At 40.3% G+C, this 21,708-nt stretch overlaps 1 protein-coding gene across 6 annotated transcripts in view; it reads right to left on the minus strand.

The window, feature by feature from the left end:
• The window catches only part of PHACTR2 (phosphatase and actin regulator 2), a 137,080-nt gene that overhangs the window by 9,580 nt on the left and 105,792 nt on the right, over window positions 1-21,708 (minus strand). For 4 of the 6 annotated variants that reach the window (XM_080584031.1, XM_080584034.1, XM_080584033.1 and 1 more), the window contains exons 5-11: window positions 19,516-19,752; window positions 15,296-15,845; window positions 13,783-13,982; window positions 11,843-11,999; window positions 9,313-9,368; window positions 3,360-3,421; window positions 2,100-2,237 (exon numbers count right to left, since the gene is read on the minus strand). In XM_080584031.1, coding sequence (XP_080440157.1) covers window positions 2,100-2,237; window positions 3,360-3,421; window positions 9,313-9,368; window positions 11,843-11,999; window positions 13,783-13,982; window positions 15,296-15,845; window positions 19,516-19,752 — 1,400 coding nt within the window. The remainder of the gene's footprint in view (window positions 1-2,099; window positions 2,238-3,359; window positions 3,422-9,312; window positions 9,369-11,842; window positions 12,000-13,782; window positions 13,983-15,295; window positions 15,846-19,515; window positions 19,753-21,708) is intronic. The other 2 variants (XM_080584032.1, XM_080584035.1) reach the window with 1 other exon arrangement.

The following is a 21,708-nucleotide window of genomic DNA, read 5'->3' on the forward strand; positions in this document are numbered from 1 at the left end:
GTAGCAGTACCTTACAAAGAAAACCAAAGCATCAAACAACAACAAAGAAAGACAAAATATACTGCAGTGGGCAAGCCAACCCCGCACTGCAATATGGCATTTGCTACAGATGAAAAAAGGAGAAGAAAGTCTGTTACCTCCACAGTCACCCGTTGAATATGCATCTGCAAGGGCACTGTATCTCCACGCAAAGCCCCAGAGGAGCCAATGAATCACAGGTCCTGCACGGTAATTGTACAAACAGCAGGATCCTTGTATCTCCCACTGGAGACAGGACTTCAGGGATGCAAGATGAATAGCACTTTTTAAGTGCGAATTAGTCACTTGGCTTGATTAATTTTATGAAAAATTGCATGAAATATTTGGACATTTCAGGCTTGTGTTTTCAGTTGGCAAATACTAAAGAGCAGCAGAAATTTAGTGCACTTTACAAATGCCAGTGCTTGTTGCTTACATTAGAAGAACAATAAGCAATTTACTTCATCAGGTAATTCATATAATTTCTGAAAAATTCTACTGTATATTAGAAAGGTTTTTGTTTCTATGACAAATGACTTCCTACCTTCACTGCTAAATGAAATGCCAGTTTATTCTTGCTCCCTCTTTTCTTTCCCCATTTTAAATAAAAACAGTATCATTTCATTAATCCCTAAAGAAATCTCATCTGGCATGCAAGCCTTTCAATGCAGAACAGACATAGAGCATGATAAAATTACAGCATCACCAGACTAAGGTCTCATAAATGAGAAATTTCATTTTAAGCAGGGTATGGTTCTGTTTAGCCACAGCAGCACACTTACACGAGGCTGCTGCAATAACTAGGAAAGAGAGCGTCATTTCTGAGCACCAAATCAGCAGCAAAACCACCAGAGCTCCAGCTCCATAATATTGTTACAGTACTATCTTCTGCTCCCACTGGAATTAGAAAAATGAATTCCTTGGGAGAAAAGGGCAAAGGAGTTTCCAGGCAACCCAGGGGCTTTGCCTTTCTGCTGAGGCCAACGAACATGGGGATCAGAAGCAGCCATGGACATCTGGTCATTACAAAATGAACTGAGATTAAAACCCATCACCCTAGAGTAGACAGGAAACTCCCCTGCTTGTTCTAGTGAAGCTTACCCATTTTTTTTGGTAAGATGGACCTCAGTGAAAGTGGAGGTGCTGCGTCCTCTAATCTTCCACAGAGTATATGAGGACTAGAGAGAGTTCAGTACCTCCCAGAGCCAACATCTTGAAACATTTTAGGTACATTTTTAATGTCTCCACCTTGACTTGCTATGAGAGTCTCCCTTGAATATCAGGAGAGCTGTCATTAATGCTAAAATACAAGCTAAAATAAAATTAGTGCTTCACAGTCCTCAGCCAGAAGACAATGGATTTGTGCACACATAACTTTTCATACCAAGCACGTCATAGGATTACCATAAAAGTTGTTTCAAATCAAGTACTAAAAGGGCCAGAACTTGATATGTAAATCTAACATATAAAACTTTCCTTTTATGAAGTGGTGTAGGAGGAAAATGGATGAGTATTTTACGGCAATCTTTCGCCAATTTATCCTTTAAAAGGGAATCACAACATAATTTGTCCCATTCCTTGTAGTTAGGCAGAGGAACTATTAATTGCAGCATGTTTGGGGCAAACCTCCCAAGGACTGCTGCCTACATAGAATTATCTCCAAAATTGGTAATTATGGCCAAGAATCCTTAGAAAGATGGAACAGCTTCTACCTTTTACACTTGAATGGATTGCAAAAATAACTCTTGGTGATACTGATGCAGGCTTCTGCCTGCAGAAACTTTGCCTGAACTCCAATGATCATGGCTATCTTTTCCAACAGCACGTACCTGGCTTAGCAAGGCTTTAAAAGTGCAAGAAATTCTGGCCTGATCTGTTGTAAAAGAGCTGGCAAACACACCCTTAACAGGCATCTGAGTGAGTTTTCTTAGCTGCAAGCAGTAAATGCCCATCACCATGACAATTTTGCTGTCTCCAGCAGATGCAACGCATGATGCTTGCACCAAGAAATCACAGACCAGAAGAACCAACCAAAAGTGAAAGATGCAAGAATTTAATTGTAATCTAAATCTGCCCCTTGCCTTGTCTGCGGGAGTTAGCCTGGCCCAAGGCTTGTCAGCACGACGATCATAATCCGGAGAATCTGTGACCTCCACATACTCATTAAACCGCAGGATTCGCCTTGCTTGAAGTTCGGCCACTGTAGGCCTCAGGCTGAGCTGTAAGCCAAAGGCAGAAAATAGTACACTTAATAAGACATAATAGAAGAAAAGCCGAGGATATGATGTAATCTCTAGAGAACTTTAATGGTGTTTCTAAATAGGGTCACTTTCAGGTGTCTAAAAAAAGGCACCACCCTGGGAGCACTGTATGGGAATGGGGGAGCAGCATAACCTAATTTCTTCAATTATAAAAATAGTCTCTGTCAGGCAGGTCACAGAGAATCTTGACAGTTATCCCTGGAATATTAATTGTGACTTTGCAACTGTCACTCTGTTTACCCCACTAGATGATAGGTCTGTCTGCATTAACGATTACACACTCTGGTATGTTCGGCTATAATACAGAAAATAAGCCTGATATGGAGGGACCTGCCTAACTGAAAAAAAAAATTAACATCTGGTGGTCAGGCATTCTATCTTAGTCATTACGATGCCCAGCCACAGGGTTCCAGTCACCTCAAACAACATTCATTTTAATCAGCTAAAGACAATTACATTAAGGAAAAAAAAAAATAATACTGCAACTATTTTTGCAGAGAAGGACAGACAAAGGAGACGTACAAAAATTTTTCCCATCCTCTCCCACAATGACACCCCAGAGCTGGAATAGCACATCACTGTTTTGTTTTGTTTATTTATTTATTTATTATTTTTATTTCACAGGGACAATGAGCACAATCCCATCTGGAGCAGGCAAGACTCCTGACGTGGCCAGGAGAAGGGTGAAGGAATGGGCACACACTGCTTCGCTGCCCTCTCTGCTGCCCAAGGGAAGAGTGGATCTATAGGCATGGCTGCCCTTGAACATATGTGACAGCGGTGGTCATGGTCACAGAGGAAACTCGCAGATCATTTCTTCCCCCTGCTTACATGGACAAATATTAAGCATGGGTAGACTGTATGCTTTTTTGAGGTATGGGTAACCAGAAAGAATGGGGTTTCTCCCTAGAAGGATTTGGCTGGTACTGCCTTTTAAACAGATTTCTAATATGGGGACATGACTAACGCATATTTGCATTAATGTATGTACACTGAATTTTTGAATCTTACAAAAAAAAATCCTATGCGCACAAACACACAATACAAAACAAAACAAACAAAAAAAACCCACATCATCACCTTTCTACTGAGTCTACGTTTTATTTCTCTTTTGGCTTCCTGTTCCTCTTCTTCATTCTTCTCTGTTTTTAGAAGAGAGAAAAAGCAGTGAATATTTACATATTGTAACTTCACATACTTAATTCTCTTGGTTTAAAGCTTCAGGACTTCAAATCTTGGCTAATGTTTGCTCATAGTTAGGGTTGATCCTGCATGTATTCTCTGCTTTTTGATTTTGTGTGCTCTTACTTCTTTTCCCCATCCACATTTCCCCCCCAGTTCTGTGGACTTCTTGAGTCACCATGATGGGTCAGGAACATAGCAAAGAGAAGGCTTCCGTGTAACAGCAAGTAAGAGGTACTCTGAAAGAGCTGTCTAACGATTCAATTACTCATCCTAGTATTAAAATCACTATTGCTTTTACTTCCAACATGCCATCTCTTGATTAAGAGTCTAATTATTCATAAGGGTCAAAGAAAAAACTTTGCTCTGAGTATCTGAATCAGCCGAGTGTCCTCTACTGCTACAGAATGGAATGAATCAATGACAATTCTTTTTACTGTCAGCTGTTAGTGCAAATTGTTTTTGTTGCTTTAACATTTTTTTCTGACTTTATAATGAATGTATATGATTCATTACTCAGATATTCTTGGTTAAGGACCACTAGCTAAACCAAATGCAATGTATAACTTCTATGCCCTGAATGGGTACAACAGAAAATTGCACGTGCATTTTCTGAATGTACTTGGGAACAAAACTGAAATGTGCTATTAATAAATTTCTGAGCTAACCAAACTTGATTTCTTGAGTGCCACTGACAAGAACACTTACAAGGGCACATTCATATAGACTCAGCATTTTTTTAATTTGATGTGTGTTCTGAAGGATATTATCTATTTTATTGATCCACCTCATAGTTACATGCAAGCTTAACTTTGTTGTGGCTGAAATATACCACCTAGAAATATTTTTAGAATTCAGATCCTGTTTTATTCAAGGTTGGTAGTTATGGATTCCAAGTTGCAGTTCAAGGCTAACTATAAAGCTCATTTGTCTATTGTGGATGCAGCCAACCTGCATAGGCGAAAAGGCACTTTTAAATTCCAGCGTCGTTCAACACTCTGTCTGCTATGGCCAGCCTGTGGAGTTACTATAGGCAACCTAGCTGCAAAAGAGCTTCCATGTCATGGCTGGTATGCTGGAGGTAACACTGTGACAGGTCACCTAACAGCACTTGCACATTTCATTGCTGACTCAAAGGCTCTCAAGTAAGAAGAATACAGTGGAAAGGGGAAGAAGGACAAGTGATTAAAGAAAAAAAAGAAAGAAAGAAAGTGACGATAAGAAGAACCAGCCCAAGAACTGTTCTGGGAGAAGATCCCAACACCAACCCCAGATTTCTATTGGCAAGATGCAATTGCAAGGGCTTGCAGCCAGAATTAGGTTGGATCTATTGTTGATGGTGATTTTATTGAGATACCGAAATATGAACATAATTCATGGTTTATTAATAGCTTTTCTCTTAAACCATGAAGAAATGGATCTGTAAGGATCTGTAACTGACAAAACTGAAAAATGGAGAGTTAAAGATTAATTTACTTAAACTTTATTATTATTATTATTAACATATCTATCAATAACCAAGTTGTGTGTATTTGAGGACTTGACTTTAGAGGATAACTCTTTTTATGACATCTTCACCTAACAAAATCAAAAGCTCTCTAGCTTTTTTTAGGACAGGTAAGTCATCTGTAGGCTTTTGTTTAAACAAAATATTACATAGTACTTAAACATAAATTATTAATTTGGGGTTCCATTTACCTGGGATTTGTTTGACATACAAATTTTTGCCCCTTCAGGAACTGAATCACTTCAGTCCTACCTCATAGAAATTCTCCAGTAGCAGAAAAGATGCAACTGGATAATGCACATCAGTGGATATACACACACACAGTTACACATTCAAATTGGTTTATTTCTAGGAAGAAAACTCAAGAGCTGACGTAAAGGGACTGAAATCTGGTGGCTGCTGTTAATGTTCTTAATCTGCTGTTTGGCCAAAGGCACCTGGTTCCTGGCACTGACCACTCTCCCTTGTACCTAAAGCACCTATTGCATCTCTCCAGACTGCTGAGCGGAGCGGTGCTCTACAGAAACACTGCTCTGACAGAAATTCTTACTAAGAATAACACTATAATGCATTTTTTTGTCTTTTAAAGTTTTGAAAGTTGCCACAGTGATTTAAAAAGATGCATTGAGCTAAAAATAATGGGCCTTGTGCTCCTTCTCCTTCAGGTGTCGTGGAAAATCCCTCCCAGAGGCTAAGTTCCAGCTGCAGGTATGAACTGACTGACTCGCCCAAACAGGAACATGTTAATGCACTGATACACCTTTCTGACTGCTTTCCACCTTAAAAGCAGATCTGATCTGTAGGATGTGGAGGAGGAAAACATAAACACAGTGTTCCCAGCTCCAAGTCCCCTCCTCAGGCTGCCACGGTTGCTGCACTGGCAAAGGACCAGCTGAGCAATCGCCCTTTACTTGCAGCACTCTCCAGTCAGGTCCCAGCGAGCTGTGGCTTTCCTCCTTCCCTGCCTGCAGCTCCTGGGAGGCACATCAGCATCAGCACACAGGTCAAACGGGCATTTGACTACCCACTGAAACCATTTTATTTAGTGCCATGGTCTCCGCGTTAAAAAGCCCAATGGTCGAAGTAGAACAAACAGCTTCCCTGGCATCTGTACGTTATCGCTCCTGCAACGCCTGCCCCATTAAATCCTGTCACCTTCTGTTTCTGCGGGACATCTGCTTCACAGCAGAAGGGGAGAAGAGAAGAGAGGATTTGCTCTGCCCAAGGACTGTTCTGCTCTTGACCGGAAAGCACTCCAGGAGCATGAAACTGAACTTTCCATTGTGTCCCTGTGGGGATTAGCTATGTTTAGACTTCTCTGTGGGCTTGCTGAGGAAAGAAAAAGAAAAGACAAACAAAGCGCCTCCCTCTTGGAATGCTGTGGAACGCAAAAAGCGGCTTCTAATTCCCGGTTTTACAAGAAAAGATAATCATTAATATTCCCTAACTAGCACCAAGGGCTAAACACTGCTTTCTACAAAGCCAGTACTGGCAAGCGTGCAGGTGCACCGGACAAGAAGTTCACTGTCCTTTACAGATACGGGAAAAAATACAATTATCTTAATCTAAAATTCCTGGAAGAATAAAAAGTTTCTTTGCTGTAATACAATGCTATAAATACTACCAGTTCAGAGCCAGTACAAAAGAAACCTGGTCTGTATTAAAACCACAAGGCTTTATCTGTTTCTTTGAGTGGACTCTTGAGCTATCATAACTTTGTTTTAGTGTGGGAAGACTAAAAAGTTCGGATAGTTTTATCCAAATTGTTTTTACACAAAGCAGCCTGCAATGTCTTGCAATTTTACTCAGTCACAGGATTTTCAGCAACTGGTTTATCTGGTAATATTATCAAAACAAATCTTCTTGCAACACAGATTTCCTCATCTTAAATGGAAATACAGAAAAAGAAGACATTCTGACTTTTTCTGAACCTCTTGAAAGATTTGGGCTGAACTTAATCCTGAAATAAACATTTGGACCTTTACCACTTAATGTAACCTCAATGTCTGATAAATATTACTCAAAACAATACTTTCCCTTGGATGCAGTTTACATACAAGCAATAATTTTCCCCACGCAATACTTAAAAAGGAGGAAGGAAGCTTTATGAAAGGAATCCCAACTTATTCACAAAAGTTGCCTACAACAACAAAGGCATTTAAGAGATGTAAACATTTCTGAATGATCCACAGGAAGGGAATGCCATAATTTTGATAAATGATATGCAGGTTTTAGAGCTGAGAAAGAACTTGCACTCTCAAAGGGCTCTGAGTCAGACTGTCATCACAAGCACTGTCTTTTCTTGTGTTTGCTTTGCTTTTTAAAGATTAACTTGAAATATTTTATATCTCTGTGATGAGCAAAAAGCAGTTGTGTATTCTACATGTGCTTGTCAGTGGCTCTGCTTTTGTTATTTATTTATTTTTCCATTTATATGTCTGCACTTCAGCACTTATTTTTGCTCTCCCTTGCACCTTTAAGCCAGACACAGGGAAGCAGCAGGGAAGGATGGCTGGCTACGGAGGAAAAGAACAGTGAAGGGGTATTGAGTGCAAAGCATGGTATGTTGCCAAAAACATCAAGTAAACAAGCTGAAACAGGAGTAGAAATCTATTAACTGCTTTCCAGTCTTGAGCTACTTATTGCAAAATCAGTGACCAGAATAAACAATGGCAAAAGCGATACTAAATACACTATAAATATGTTGGTAGATCAGTTATCTAGAGATTAGCTAGACAGAGAGCACAAGAAGCCCAGCTGATGTTCCCACCTCAGTGTCCATATCCTGGAGCACCAAAGATGTTTTGGAATTACCTTTCCCACATAGTTCAGTGTGAGCTGCTTGTCATGTCAAATACTTCTGTATTTCCCATTTTATCTTTATTATGACTATGCAATCTACAGGTTAAGAAATTATGCCCTTAGAAAGCTCATTCACATTTTGTATTTGACAGGAGTCCCTTGAACTTGTGCACAATAATGCATAAACAGTAGCTTCCCCTTTTCAATAAGACATGACACAATTTGACTTTGAAAAGCTTGCACAGTAGCAATAGGTTTTCATTAGCGCAGAAAGTTGCCTGAAAGCTAATAATTCTTATTCCTCCTTGATTTGCTGGCCTGAGCAGGTGACAGTGACCAGTCCACGGACTTTGTCAGGAAAACAGCCTATTAGCTTTTCTTCCATTGGCATGCTATGCACCAGGGTTACACAGATGAATTCCATATTTTTTTGAACAATTGTTGGAAATAACTGTATTATACCTGCTCTTTCAGTTACATCAGCTGTGGAAAGTTTTATATATATATATATGGTATATATATATACCATATATATATATATATATAAAGAACAGATGAGTTCTGAGATTTGTTGCTATGCATGAAAGGCTTCCATGTGCATTTTCTTCCTTGTAAATGTTTGTATCATTTATTTCTTTGACGTAAGCATCAGCTACTAGCCACTCCTGCAGAAAGAACACAGGGCTAGCTGGAGCTGGGCATGGAAATTGTTACAGTGCGTGTTTAGATAACATCTATATTATAACATTTATAGATATAGATGTTCTATAGATATAGATATCATATAGATAACATCTATATTATAAAAAGATTCATAAAGACAAAAAATGCCTGTTCTAAAGAGTTTAACAGCCTAAAAACAAAAACAGCATAACTAAATTGGAAAATAAGTATAGAAGTTAAAAATCCAGTTTTCCAAAGTTATTCCCCTGACTATTTGAAATACACAATACACAGACTTAAATTTTTCTACAGGGATACTGAAGAATGATTTAATCATCAAAAAGATATTCAGTAGGAAGGTACTATCCAAGTTTCAGTACTGAAGACAAATAAATACATTTATTTCAGAAATGGATATAAGTTATGGATATAATGCTGAAGCAGTTGGCATATGCCTGTTCCCTTTTCTCTGAATACTTCACCTTTCTTCGTAATCCACTTTCCAAACTCTGTCCTTATATCCCACCTCCAAGTCTTACTGATATTCCCTCTTCCTCCTCAGAAAAAATAGGTGGAAGTTTAACCAGTCTTGAACTGCTTCTAAGGGGTATCTAATTCATTTCTGGGTTTTAGGACTGGCTTCAAGAAGTGGGATTGTGACAAGAAAAATTCAGCATCTTGAATATATGCAATTTTCACAGCTACCATTACAGGTTAGCATGTAAGTCTAGTGTTGACTTGTTATTTTCAAGAACATAATTTCTCTCCAATTATGGATCTAACACTCGAGTACCAATGACCAGGCCTCCATATGAATTCAACATATGCTGTGCTCACTTTCTAAGTAAGTATTAACTTAAACCTGAATAAAATACTTACGCTTTAGGATATTTCTTTGCTCTAGCTCTTCAGTTGTAGGCCTCTGGCTAAGCCTCCTGTAAGAACAAAGTAAGTGACTGATTTTAAACCAGATCTAAATAACACCTGACGATTTGTAATGCAGCTTAAAAGGTGTCTTATATAGCCATTCTTATAAAGCTATTCATTTCCAGTTGAGGTATTCAACCACAGACAATTTCCACATGTAGTTATAATACCTGGGCATGTAACCTCAGTACTGACTGGGTATTTCTTTTAACATTTATATACTCACCACTTGAATACATAAGTGATACTTGCACAATATTACAGAAATTGTACAAGCGAATTTAAATTCCTCATTTACAGGTATAATTTTATGAAAGAGTTTGTAAACCTTTTTTATCCCCAGGCATCATAATTACGATAAGCTGTGCAATCATAAGATTATTCTCAGGTATTTTGAATGCAAATCCTGTGTTTTTTTTTTAACAAAACAAAACATAAGCTGAGCATTCCTCATCAATTTGCAAGTACATTAAAATTGTGGAGTTTCTATTAAAATTTGATTTTATTTAGTTACTTATATATAAAAATGACCGTTTAAGAAATATCCGAGATACTAATTTTCTGGTCTATATAGCAGAGAACATGGTGGATATTGTCTTTGTGTTTAATAAACAAGTTCACTTGTTTGCTTGAGAAAAGGAGCAAGAAAAATTTCAGCAGTAAAATTGATGTTGCAGATGTCTTAACAGTTGGAAATCCCCTCTGCCCAGCAACCCCCCCCAGCTCACTACAGACCATTTGTGGCCTCATGAAAGCCACCTGATCCAAACAATGCTTAGCATTTCTGTGACACCTGGAGACAAAGAGGATGGTGCGGAGGGTGCTTGGGTGCTTGTGGCCATCGAATGGGACTGGAGAGCTGAGTTTTGACTCAAACAGGGACTTTCTGGTAAGGAATGGAGAAAAAACACTGTGATGGAGAGACTGGTTTCCAGCTACACTATGGGGGGATCATTTCTGGGAAAGAACTGCTTCAGCATCAGACCTTCTATTTTTTTAACAGCTCCAGGTCTCATTATGTACAAAGTTTCCGTTGTGTTCATGTGATTTTCGGACTGTGAGGAGGTTTGAAAGGAGTGACCAACCCCATGCTGCAGGAAGTTCCTGACCCAGCACTCACTGGGCTGTGGGAACAGGACTTCCACTGCCTTCAGACACTTTCCCACCAGATCTCTGCTCTGAGGTGCTGATCACGACATCAGGAATTTTAAAAGAAGATGCCATAAATGTGGCTGTGATTTCATACCTGAGCACAGGTATTGCACCTGGCATTGTACCAGGCACCATAAGCTTTGCACATCTATTTTATCTCTGCGTGGTGAGGGTGCCAGCCTGGCAGAACTGGCAATGCCAGGCAGGAGAGCTGAGGGCAAGAATCAAAGAGCGGCTTGTTCACTGTAAGCTCCAGAGGGAATACAGATAAGCGGGATGTGATTACCAGAGCTGGAATTTGGTTAGGAAAGCACTGATAACAACCAGGCTTCTTTATTAGCAGGAGAAAAATGACCTTTGGGCTCTAAAAAAAAAATGTATACCTCTCACAGTTAGGGAATGAAATAAATTACTTAGCTAGCCATGCAATTCACGGAGCACCTCAGCACATGTGCTAAGTGCTGGTGCCGGGCTGCTGGGCTTCTGTACTGGAGTAGCACTGGCTGCATTGCCCAGTATCTGGAAATCTAACAAACACAGGACATCCTCCAAGTCTGCCTGGACGACATTGCCGAGCACAAGAGAAACAACGACAGGCCTGGGAAAATCCAGATGTATTGTAGTCTGCTCTCAGAGACTGTTATAACCAAAATTAACACTTTGGATGATTTTTTTTTAAGTTTGTAAAAATAAAAGTGAAAACTATTTTTTAATGCAATGTTCTCAAGTTCAGGAGCAGAAAGTAATCTATGTCCCACAGCAGTTAGGAGCATGAGAAAGACATGCTCAGAGATGAGCACACTACTGATCTACAAATTCAGTCTCTGTCTATTTCTTTTGTTGGCACCAGTACATGAATAATTAACCATTTAGAGAACAGGAGAAGGGTGGGAAAGAACATAAGGGAAGAACATGCACAAGCATACTTTATGAGTCTGAAACTACAGCTCTGACTGAGAGGGGGACACGTAAGTTCAAGTCCCTGCTAACCAACATGAGGAAAAGCTTGAACCATGGTACTGATTGTTCTGGAGTCACTTTTATTCCTATATAAAACAAACAAGCAAAAAAAAAAACAAACAACCAAACAACCAAAACAAAACAAAAAAAACCTCAGCCTCTGAAGCTCTCAGGTTTGTCTCCAGCAGAACAAAAATCTAACACTGACATTTTAAAGTTTTGTGAGAAATTAAAATACAATTTTCCAGACTGTTTTACCGTGAAGATCCTGCACTGCATATTGGGCTGAATTTAAAATGTGAACCCAATGTTATTCACCATCTTCCTCCACCTCCACCCAGTAAAAACACATTTACACTGCAACTAATACCTCACTAGCTTTGTTCCAATCTGATGTCTGATTTCCTGCCTCTCCTCTTCAGATGTGCACTGCAAGATGTTTTTGTCTTCTAATTCTTTCTTAGATGGTCTGTTGCCAAGTTTGATAGCAAGAGTATCCCTACGACGAATTTTACTTGCCAAAGAGCCTGAGGAAAGGAAGAGGAGGGTAAATTTAGTTCATTCATGCTTAGGTTACAAACACAAACTGAGTAAGGACTTTAATACCTCCCCAAAGCAGCCTTGTTCTGACATGCAGGTGAAGAATTTTAATTAACATCAAAAGGGAAATAGTTTCAACTCAGCTCACAACAATAAAAAGTTGGAAGACTTGCATGAAAAAGCTAACAGCCAAAATGACAGAGGAGTTTTACAAGGACAAATCTACATTTATGTGTCTTTGAAGTCTGATACATTATAGGCTGATTTATTTACCTACTTAGTACTGTTAGCAAAATGCTGCTCTTTTTCTTAAACTTTAAATGAAAATGAGAATAAAGTCTTGTTCTTTCATCTTTCTCCTCATTCTTTTTTTCCCCAATGCAATGCTACTTATTTCTTGTATACTGCTTTCTATCTTTAACTAATTTATAAAAAATAAAAATAAAAAAATAGTTGAATAAAATGAAAAATACTCTGAGAACTCGCAAAGTATTCTAGGCAGGATGCCCCAGGCACTGAAGCAATCTCTTTATCCATAAAGCAGATACAGTAGGGACAACAAACACACCATTTTGCCTGTGTCAGCATCAGGCAGCTGTGGAACAACTTCCCTTGTCTCGTTATTCTGACAGAGAGGGCTACCTATGTCCTATGATGGCACGATTTTATGATGTATGACAGTTTGTTAAGGTCACAGGCTCCCATTTCACTTCTTATTAAGACACTGCTGCTGTCTGAATCGATGAATTTTTAGTTGCTACCACTTTGGATGGTATTCAGACCAAAGGGAGAACTGCAGAAGACTTCAGTGTCTCAAGCTATCTGGCACTTCACCATCTGCTGCACCAGTGTTCATGCTGTTACATGCCTTGCCCTTGGGTCTCCTGCAGGGCCTTCCAGAAGCTGCTGAGGACAGCGTCCAGTGCGAGCCAGTCCTCCTGGAGGTGGGTGTGCTCCTCTGTAACCAGCAGTCCGGAATGGTGGCTACATGATTCTGAGCCATTTGGGGGGCTCAGTTTCAAGCAGCAGCTGAGAGCTGCCATGAAGCAACCTCCCCAGTCACCTGACTCCCACAAGATCTCTAGTGCAAGTCAGTTCAAAGCCACAGTGGTGCTTTAAGGGTAAAGATTCACTACACGTATGAGCCCCAATCGATAAAACTTAGGGCTGATGCCCGAACGTGGAGGCCTTGTTCAACCCTCTTCTCCTGAACCTGCTCCTCCCACCTCCACTCCCATCCACGCAATGCTTGATCTGGTGCCACCATTGCATGGGTCCCAGCAGGTTTTTGATCACAATTGTCTGGGAAGGGAGAAGAAGGACACTCATTTCTCATTTACCACTAGGTAAAACACTACATCATCTAAAGCCATGCCACGCAGCCATATCCTGCTCTCTTTACTCTGCACTAACAGGGGTCAGGCATGGTCACATAACACAATGTGCAAAGGGTGGTCTGCAACTTGTCAGTGGGATGCCCTGCAGTAGCACCACATCCTGGAAGAGAATCACCCACAGACTGATAGGCTTGCTTCCAGCTCTGTCCCAAAGTCTTTGCTCTGCTGCAGGCCACAACTTAATGGGGTCATCTACACAACAACTCACTGGGCGTAGGAGTCATGGACTACACGCAACCAGTGAGCTCCAGTTAGCAATCTGGCTACCACAGCAGCTTTGCAGGCTCTCTGAGCCAGCCCAGGACAAATGCATATTAAAGATACCCTAAGATGGCCACCCCTTCCCAGTACCCTCTTCTTGTTAGGGGCTTACTTTCAGCACTAGCATTATCATCATCGTCGTCATCGTCATCATCTGTGTACAGTATCGGCCCATCAGAGTCCGAGTCGCTGCTGTGGCTCTCTCTGCTGCTTTCACTCTCAGCAGGGGCAGCAGCATCAGAAGCCTCCTCCAGTGGTTCAGAGTGGGTCTGGTCAGGTGCCTCCGCTTCTTGGTCATCCTTGGTAGCCAGGCTATGAATTCATAAGCAGACACGGTGTCACATTAACGCGAGCAGTAGAGAACACGAATGGGAGACAGACTGCATAAGCAAGCATGAAAATAAAAGTTCTGCTGCTCAAACTAACTTCTCTCTCTAAAACTGTATGTATGTAAAACATATGCAATGTATATATATGTGCATGGGTATACATATCTGTTTATGGGTAAGCATGTTATGAAGAAAGATGCAGTCTAAAAAGATGAGCTGCAAAGCCTTTGTGAAGAAACATGGCTGTTCCTGTTTATTTCTTGTGGGATGGGACCAATAGTACATAAAAGCTAATGAGAGGAGAAAAACAGCTCATAAAGTTGGGGGTGAGAGGAGTCAGTCAGAGAGCAGGCAGACTTGCAAAGCTTCCTCTTCTAGAAGCCTGACTATTTACTGCAAATATAGTTTTATTGCTGTTGGGTGCAAAACATTCATTTCTATGAGTGATAAATATGGAAATCAGCAGCAGAGGGCCCTCTGCCTTGGGAAAATCCTTTGTGTAAACGAAGGGTAGAGCAAAGGGAGAAGCAGCACAGGAATGTAACATTGGCACAGATGTACCAGCAAGGCTCCCTCTATTTCAAGGAAATTCTCTCGGTCACTGGCATCTAGACTAAAACCTCTTGGATTGTTATGAAAGACACTGGTTCTTGTGGCAGCGAAAAGACAGATTAATAAGCCAGTCACTTTTTTGCTGCCAACTATTTTGCTTAAAAAAAAATATAATTATGACTTTGCTCTTGACTAGATTTTATAATATCTGAGACGTAGAAAAGCTATTAGGCAGTAGCAGAACCAAACATTTACTAACCAATGCCTAAAACTGTCATTACGTTTGCTAGTGAATTCAGCTACTGAACTGAGAGCTTTATCAATGAGATTTTAAAAGATATTCACCACTAAAAAAGGTTTTGTTTCTGTTTTTTGTTTGTTTTTTAAAGAACACATTTATAATTCAGCATCCTTTCTTGCTTGCCTTTATGAGAGAGAAATAAAAGTGTTATCTGTGGCTAGCTGAGCTGTTGACTGCAGTGGTCAGTATTCAGCCAGGCAGCAATATAGGTCACACGTGATGAGAAATGCCGTCATGGGGAATCATTAAATATTATGGGTAAATGGCTCAAAGATGCTGGCAAGGGACAAATTGTGCTGGGATGCCTCTAAGAAATGGACACAGATTATTACCAGTCAGCATGCCTACAGCATCCTTTCTGCAAAGGTAACACTAGAAATGTGGGTTCCTGTAGGCTTTGCCACTTACCCATGACAGCAATGACTTACCAACGACCATCTCACCTTTTTGATTCTTCTCCACTAGCATCTGGACCGCCGTCTTGGGCCGTACTGCTCAGGCTGTCATCTGTGCCTTGCTCAGCCTGGGGAAGAGGTTTAGTATCTGATCCAGGGACCGATGGCCTCGCCACCGAGCCCTCTGGTGCATCTTGGGCATCTGAGGAGACAGCGGGCTGACCGGCTGCGGCAGGAAAAGGAGGTGGAGGCGGAGGAGGAGCCGTGGTGGGAGGAGGGGGTACAACCAGCTTGCTCCGTTGGTCTACGTCCTCTGTTTCAGAAATTACTATGGAAGGCTGCTCAGGCTCAGATTTTTCTGCCTTCGCTTCCAACCTGCTGGCTGTGGCACCTGAGGGGGAAGAAGCTGCCCCATCTGGTGCCGTTCGTGGGGCTGACTGCTTCCCAGGTTTTTTCTTGCCCCTGGGAGTCCCTGATGTGCCCGATTTGCTGGAAGTCTCCTTAGAGGCTTTGGAATGAGATGATGTGGACGAAGGAGATGGTGATGAAGAAGACTTAGAGACTGGTGTTTTTTTAGCATGTGAGGAACTAGAACCAGCTAAAATAAGAAAAGAAAAAGCATTTTACAGTCTTGCAACGATACATTTTTTGCACCTTTCTGCATGAATTGCCTTGTATGCTGATACTTCAAAAAATGAAAAAACTACACTTGATACTTCTATAGTTCTCCATCTATATGCTTGAGATGAGTAAATGCTGGAATTCACAATTCAGCTTTAGAGATGGGAAAACTGAAATGATAAATATTTGTCGAAGATCAGTGGAGGGGATCAATGTTAGATATAGGTGAGATTTTGATCCTAGCATTCTGAATTGGCCCATTAGAAGTTGCCTGGACATCATCCGCTACTTTTTCCCAAAATGTTTCTTGCCCTAGTTAAAAAAAATAATAAATGCTACTGGACCGAGAAAATTGTCTGACCTTTTCTATTATGTGATTTTTATGGTCTGAGCAGTAGGAGAACAATATGTCCTTACACCTTTCAATGAACATCAGGACCATTGAGGGCATCAGTTAATTACATTTCACAATGTTCTTGCAAGTGGTGTGCTTCTAATTAATGGCAAGCAGCAGAGGGACAGTAAAATGAGAGGTACTTTTGAGTCCAGATGGGTATGTCCATAAAATAGAGCTGGAAACCACCAATCTCATTCTGCACAAATGATCTCCAGAAGGAAAGAGGCACTGAAGGCCTTCTGTATATACTGGAGCTCTTTGTCTTGACAGTGACCAACTCAAGTAGCCTTGAAAATGTGGTGACACAAGATTTTGACGCTAGCTGCACAAGCTGGCCAGCGATGTTGCTGTCTGCTGTTGTGATACTATATTGAAGCATATATGGTTGCACCTTGGCTTCAGTCAGTGCCCAGGTTTGCAAGAGAGTTCAGCTAGCAAGGTATGCCCATGTGCATCCCAGCCACATTTCTGATTGCTGCGTTGATGCACGCATCATCTGGACTGGGAGCTTCAGCATTCTGACTTTCATTTTAAAAGCAATAAAACTGACAACCGCCTTAAAATTCAGTCCTCTTCATCAAAATGCATCCAACTCAAACACTTCTGCTGCAGTAAAAATACATTAACCTCAAGAGCACAAATGAAAGCATTATAAAGCTACACAGCAGCCTTGAAGCTAAGCTTACCGAGTAAAACAGAAAGCTGTAATAAAAATCTGCTGAAAGGCCTACTTTACTTAAAGCATTTAAATAAAAACAAAACCCCAGCAGATTAGGATAGAATCAAAATACAGATACCGGCCATAATAAGCTCACGATACAAAAATAGCTTTCACAGCGTGGCTGTTCTTAGTCTCAAAGAAGATGGAAAATAATTCAAAAGACACATTATACCGTTCTCTCCTGCAGCAGAATGTTATGGTTTATAAACATTTATAGAGCCGTGTGGCTTTCAGTACATCTGGAAAAATTTGCAGGAACTCATGGCTTCAGGCATATCAGTGTCCCTCTTTGTGCCGTGAGGTAACTGTACGGGGCACGGCGCAGGATCTACCGATACTGCAGTCACCAGCCACACCAACTGACTTCACTTACCAGCAAATCAAAAGGAAACAAAGAAATGTTACAGGCGGCAGTTCCTAATTGCAGTGGAAATAAATGGTGGCTCCAACCTGTATATTATTTAGCAGAAACCTCAGTGAGTAAGTAGATGGTACTAACAAAGGGCTCTGGTTCTGATCCAGCAAAGCACTTAAACACAGGCCCCAGCCAACGAAACCAGTTATGTGCTTAAACTTAAGAACTCCGGCACAATACAAATATACAGCTGCACTATAATTATCATTGGGAAAACGTCAGAAGATGTTTCCATTGAATGAAACCTTACATTATTCTCAGAACCCTCCTGGACTTGCAATCAGATACAAAAACTTGAAAGAATTCTCCCAGAGAAATTCACCCCCACACACTTTCGCTCAGGTCAGAAGTGCTATTGCTATTGTTGCTTTAAGCTGGGCTGCCTGACAACTTTCTGTCAAGCCTCTTTTTCAGTAGAAAATTTGAATTTTGATTAAGCACAGAAATTTCACGACCATTATTTGCCTTTTGGCAAAAGTACATGCTTACGCTCATGTCCCCTTTCTCCCAACTATACTGTTTCAGTTTGGAAACCACCTGAGTAACCTCAGTTTCTCAAATCCTATTCTCCTTCATGGGACTAGATCACTGGCTGCATCACATGTTCACTTTCACGGGGATCTGATGAACCTCTTGTATTAAATACTGCTCCCTATGAGTTCTCTTTATTAAGCATTGCCCCTATTTAAAATGAAAACAATGTACCTAATGCTGAAAGAAATTGCTAGTAGAAAATGTACTACTTTATACAAGAGGTACATTGATACATTTTATAGCTGTATGGTCTCAAGTATTGCATGAAATTTCATCAAGGCTACTAAAAGACAAATCTGGAATTTGAATGTGTTTTAATTTAAGAACTGAGATACCTGAGAGCTTGTTACCAACCACTTGCCTAAGCACTTCTCTATCTGATGGGTTGTTCTGTTTCTGAAAGGTCTGCTGTTATTAGGTTCCTTCACCTGGGAGGAACTGAGTTTTCCAGCTGCAAGTGAAATACAAGCAGCAAGTTCTGGGTTTTCAAAATGTTTATTCTTGTGGTCTATTGATGTAGTAGGGACAGTTAATACCAAGTTAATGGATATTTTATGGCAAAGTTATTATTGCAACTTTAGCAGTCTTGCAATGTTTTCAAACAATCCTCTTCTGTGTGCTTCAAATACGAAACTTGCCAAAATGTACAAGTTATGAAGAAGTATACTTGGAGAGAAAACTGGAGTGACTGAAAGGCTTTGAATGACTGAAAGAGGATCGAAAATACAAGGTTTGTGTAAGTTGGCCAATGCACATATATATACAGTCTATTCATCATAATACTGCTCGCACTCAAATTATATTTGAATGTTTTCTTTTTGGTCATTGTCTAAACTACAACCACTCAAACTCCAGATCAGTACCTTAGAACAGCTACCTATAATCTAGCATCTTTACAGAATTTTAGATAAAAAGTGCAGTGATAAAAACATCTATTACGTGCCTGATGACTGACATTTTCCATTCTCAGTGCATATTTAGAATCACAAGAAGCTATCAACAAGCTCAGGGAAGTCTGTCTATTTCTAAGGATTTATAATTCTTCTTTTTTTAATTTTTTTTTTTAAATTTTTTTTCTCAGTTAAAACAACCACTACTCAACAATCTTTAAAGATGTCTTCCTTGTTTTATCCTTTACCTCTTTGAAATCTTCTCATCTTGTCACATTAATTGGAATAGTTGTTACTTCCAGCAGAAAGTTACAGTAAAACCAAAATAGTTTTACTTTGGGGCAACTCAGATGTATTTGGTTTCAGAAGTCACCTTTTTCCCTGCTGATTCTTTGGCAGTTCTCTGGGTTGTTTTATTACCAACACTTACATGTCACCTGGGAATTCAATATAGTCTCTGTTGTGCTTGGTTTTGTGCATACATTTATTAGACAGTGAAGTGATTCATCTGATGTCTGGGTCATTTGCGGACAGCAGAACCAGAGCTCAGTGGGAAGCTAGCTGAAAACATCAGGGGCATGCTCTTTAGTAGCACTGCTATTTACAAAAGCAGAAGTTCTCACCAGACAAAGTCAAGCACCCCCATGCACATGCACCCACTGCAACAGGCACGGCCTGTGCAGTACTCACCAGCTTCCCGATTTGCACTGTGACTTGTTGGCTTTGGAGGTGGGAGAGGAGGCTGCTTAGCAGGAGCCTTTCCCTTTTTTTTAGCATGAGATGCTTCATTACTCTTATGGCTGGTGGTGGTGGAAGCAGCAATAGCATTTTTTGGTGGTAACGGAGCTTTTTTAGACTTAGGCTTAGACTTGGGTAGTGGTGGAGCATGGGATGCCGGTATTTCTGGGCAGTGATCAGTAGTGCTCTCTATGGATAAGAAAGTGAATAGAAGCCAACTGACACAAACATACGCCACATACATTTAATAGCAAGCTTGACAATGACTACTTTTTGCTGCTTGAGCTCTTGGGAATCAGCAGAGACTTCTTCATCTTCTGAAGTATTACTTCAGAAAAAAAATTGCCATCTGTCTCCACTCAAGTCCTTCTCATTGAAGACTTTTGTCTGGCACTTCTCTCATTCTCACCTATTCTAGATCTCCAAGAACCTTCCTTAACTCCCAACATCCCCAACTAGACTGCTGGCTGCAAACGAAGCACGGGAAATGCCATTTACTCCTCTCACAAATTCCCTTAGATTCTTTCCAGTCCTCTTGAGATCAACAGGCTATAAAACTCAGATTCATGTGAATCTGAATGTGAACAGGGCCATACCCTCAGCCACAGGTTCAAATATGGCTATGCAGCTGAAATTTTCCCCTGCACGAACCCATTCTTCTAAGCTGCAGTGTGCTTGCTCAGAGAAACAGCAACTTTATTTTGGGTATCTTCCCCAGGGTATTTCTCCTCTTCAGGAAGAGATGAAGCTAAATTAAAATAGGATGTCATTTGCCATGGGAATGCTCTTCTCTCCTGCATGCTCTCTGAGTACTGCCACAAGGCTGCAGTTTTAAGAACTGTCAGTTACTTAGCCCATGGAAATCCTGACTTTATCTACATTGTGTAGTCCAGTAGGAATGGCTCTGCAGAGTGAAAACAGGTAACACTGAGGACCCTACGTCCATACTGTGTGCACATCATGAGGTCTTACTTTGGACTAGCTTCAGCCTAGTTCTGTAGACCACATACCCAGATGTGGTGGGAGCACCACCAGTCCCTGAATGCAACTTTGGTTTTAGTTTCATTCAAAGGGAACCTGGTTTGTGTGCTCTGCAAACCCAAGAATGGTAAGCAGGGATGATCTGGAAATTCACTTTAAAACTGCACTCCTAGCGCTAATGTAGATTAGCCATTTAGAGTCAGCACAAAATTTTGCAATATAATCTCTACAGTTGTTAGACTGTAGCTGGTAGTCAGAGGGGAATCTTTATTTATAACATCACACCAGCTCTGTGCCCATTTGGGCTCAAGACAGCCTTTCCAAGCCTTTTGGAAAAAGGATTTTATAAAACCAAGAGCATACCATCAAAATCATATGGGCTTTACTTGCATGTTAGTATAATTTACAATGGCCAGGGAACAAAGAAGCCAAGCACATATCAAAAGTACTTCTAACAATCTCATTTTTTTTTTTAATCACTCGAGAGGAAACCAATTCACTTCTTGAAGTATGTTCCTACAAAATCCTTACTCTTACACACATTAAGTGGCCATTCCTGGATCTTCTGCCCATTCTCCACCCTCTTCCTTACTCTGTGAAAGATTCCCAAGAGATAAGCAGCATCTTTTCATTTTAAGATTAGTAAATGAAAAACAAAAATTGTGTTGGACAATGATGACGTTCTTTATCTGAGAAACAAAGCCTTTTCAAACTCTAGTTTAAGGCTTGTTAATATGAACCTAATGCATCACCTGCAGATATTAAGAGAAACATGCACACGTGTCTCTTTAACAACCAAAGGAATTAAGACTAACAGTCCAGTGTCTTCCTCCTTTATTTCCAGCCCATATAATCACATGATAGACTAATGTTTTTGCTAATGTTGTACAAGAACCATTGTTTTAAAGCTAGCAAGCAGATTCTTTGGAGCACAGATCCTTGTATGACCTCTTTGTTCTCCTACCTCTTTCTTCTGGACCAGAGAAAGACTTTGGAAGAAGAAAAAAACATGTTTGTTACATTTTGCTTTCCTCTTTTATAGCAAACAGCATCTCCTTGAGAAAGTCTACTTAACTTCATTCAAAGTTGAAAAACTGATTTAATTCTGAAAAAGCAGGACATTTTAAAACTTTAGTTCCATTATACAAACATAGCAAGATAAGA

The sequence above is a fragment of the Anser brachyrhynchus genome, assembly GCF_964034855.1.
Source record: "Anser brachyrhynchus genome assembly, chromosome: 3".
NCBI lineage: Eukaryota > Metazoa > Chordata > Aves > Anseriformes > Anatidae > Anser > Anser brachyrhynchus.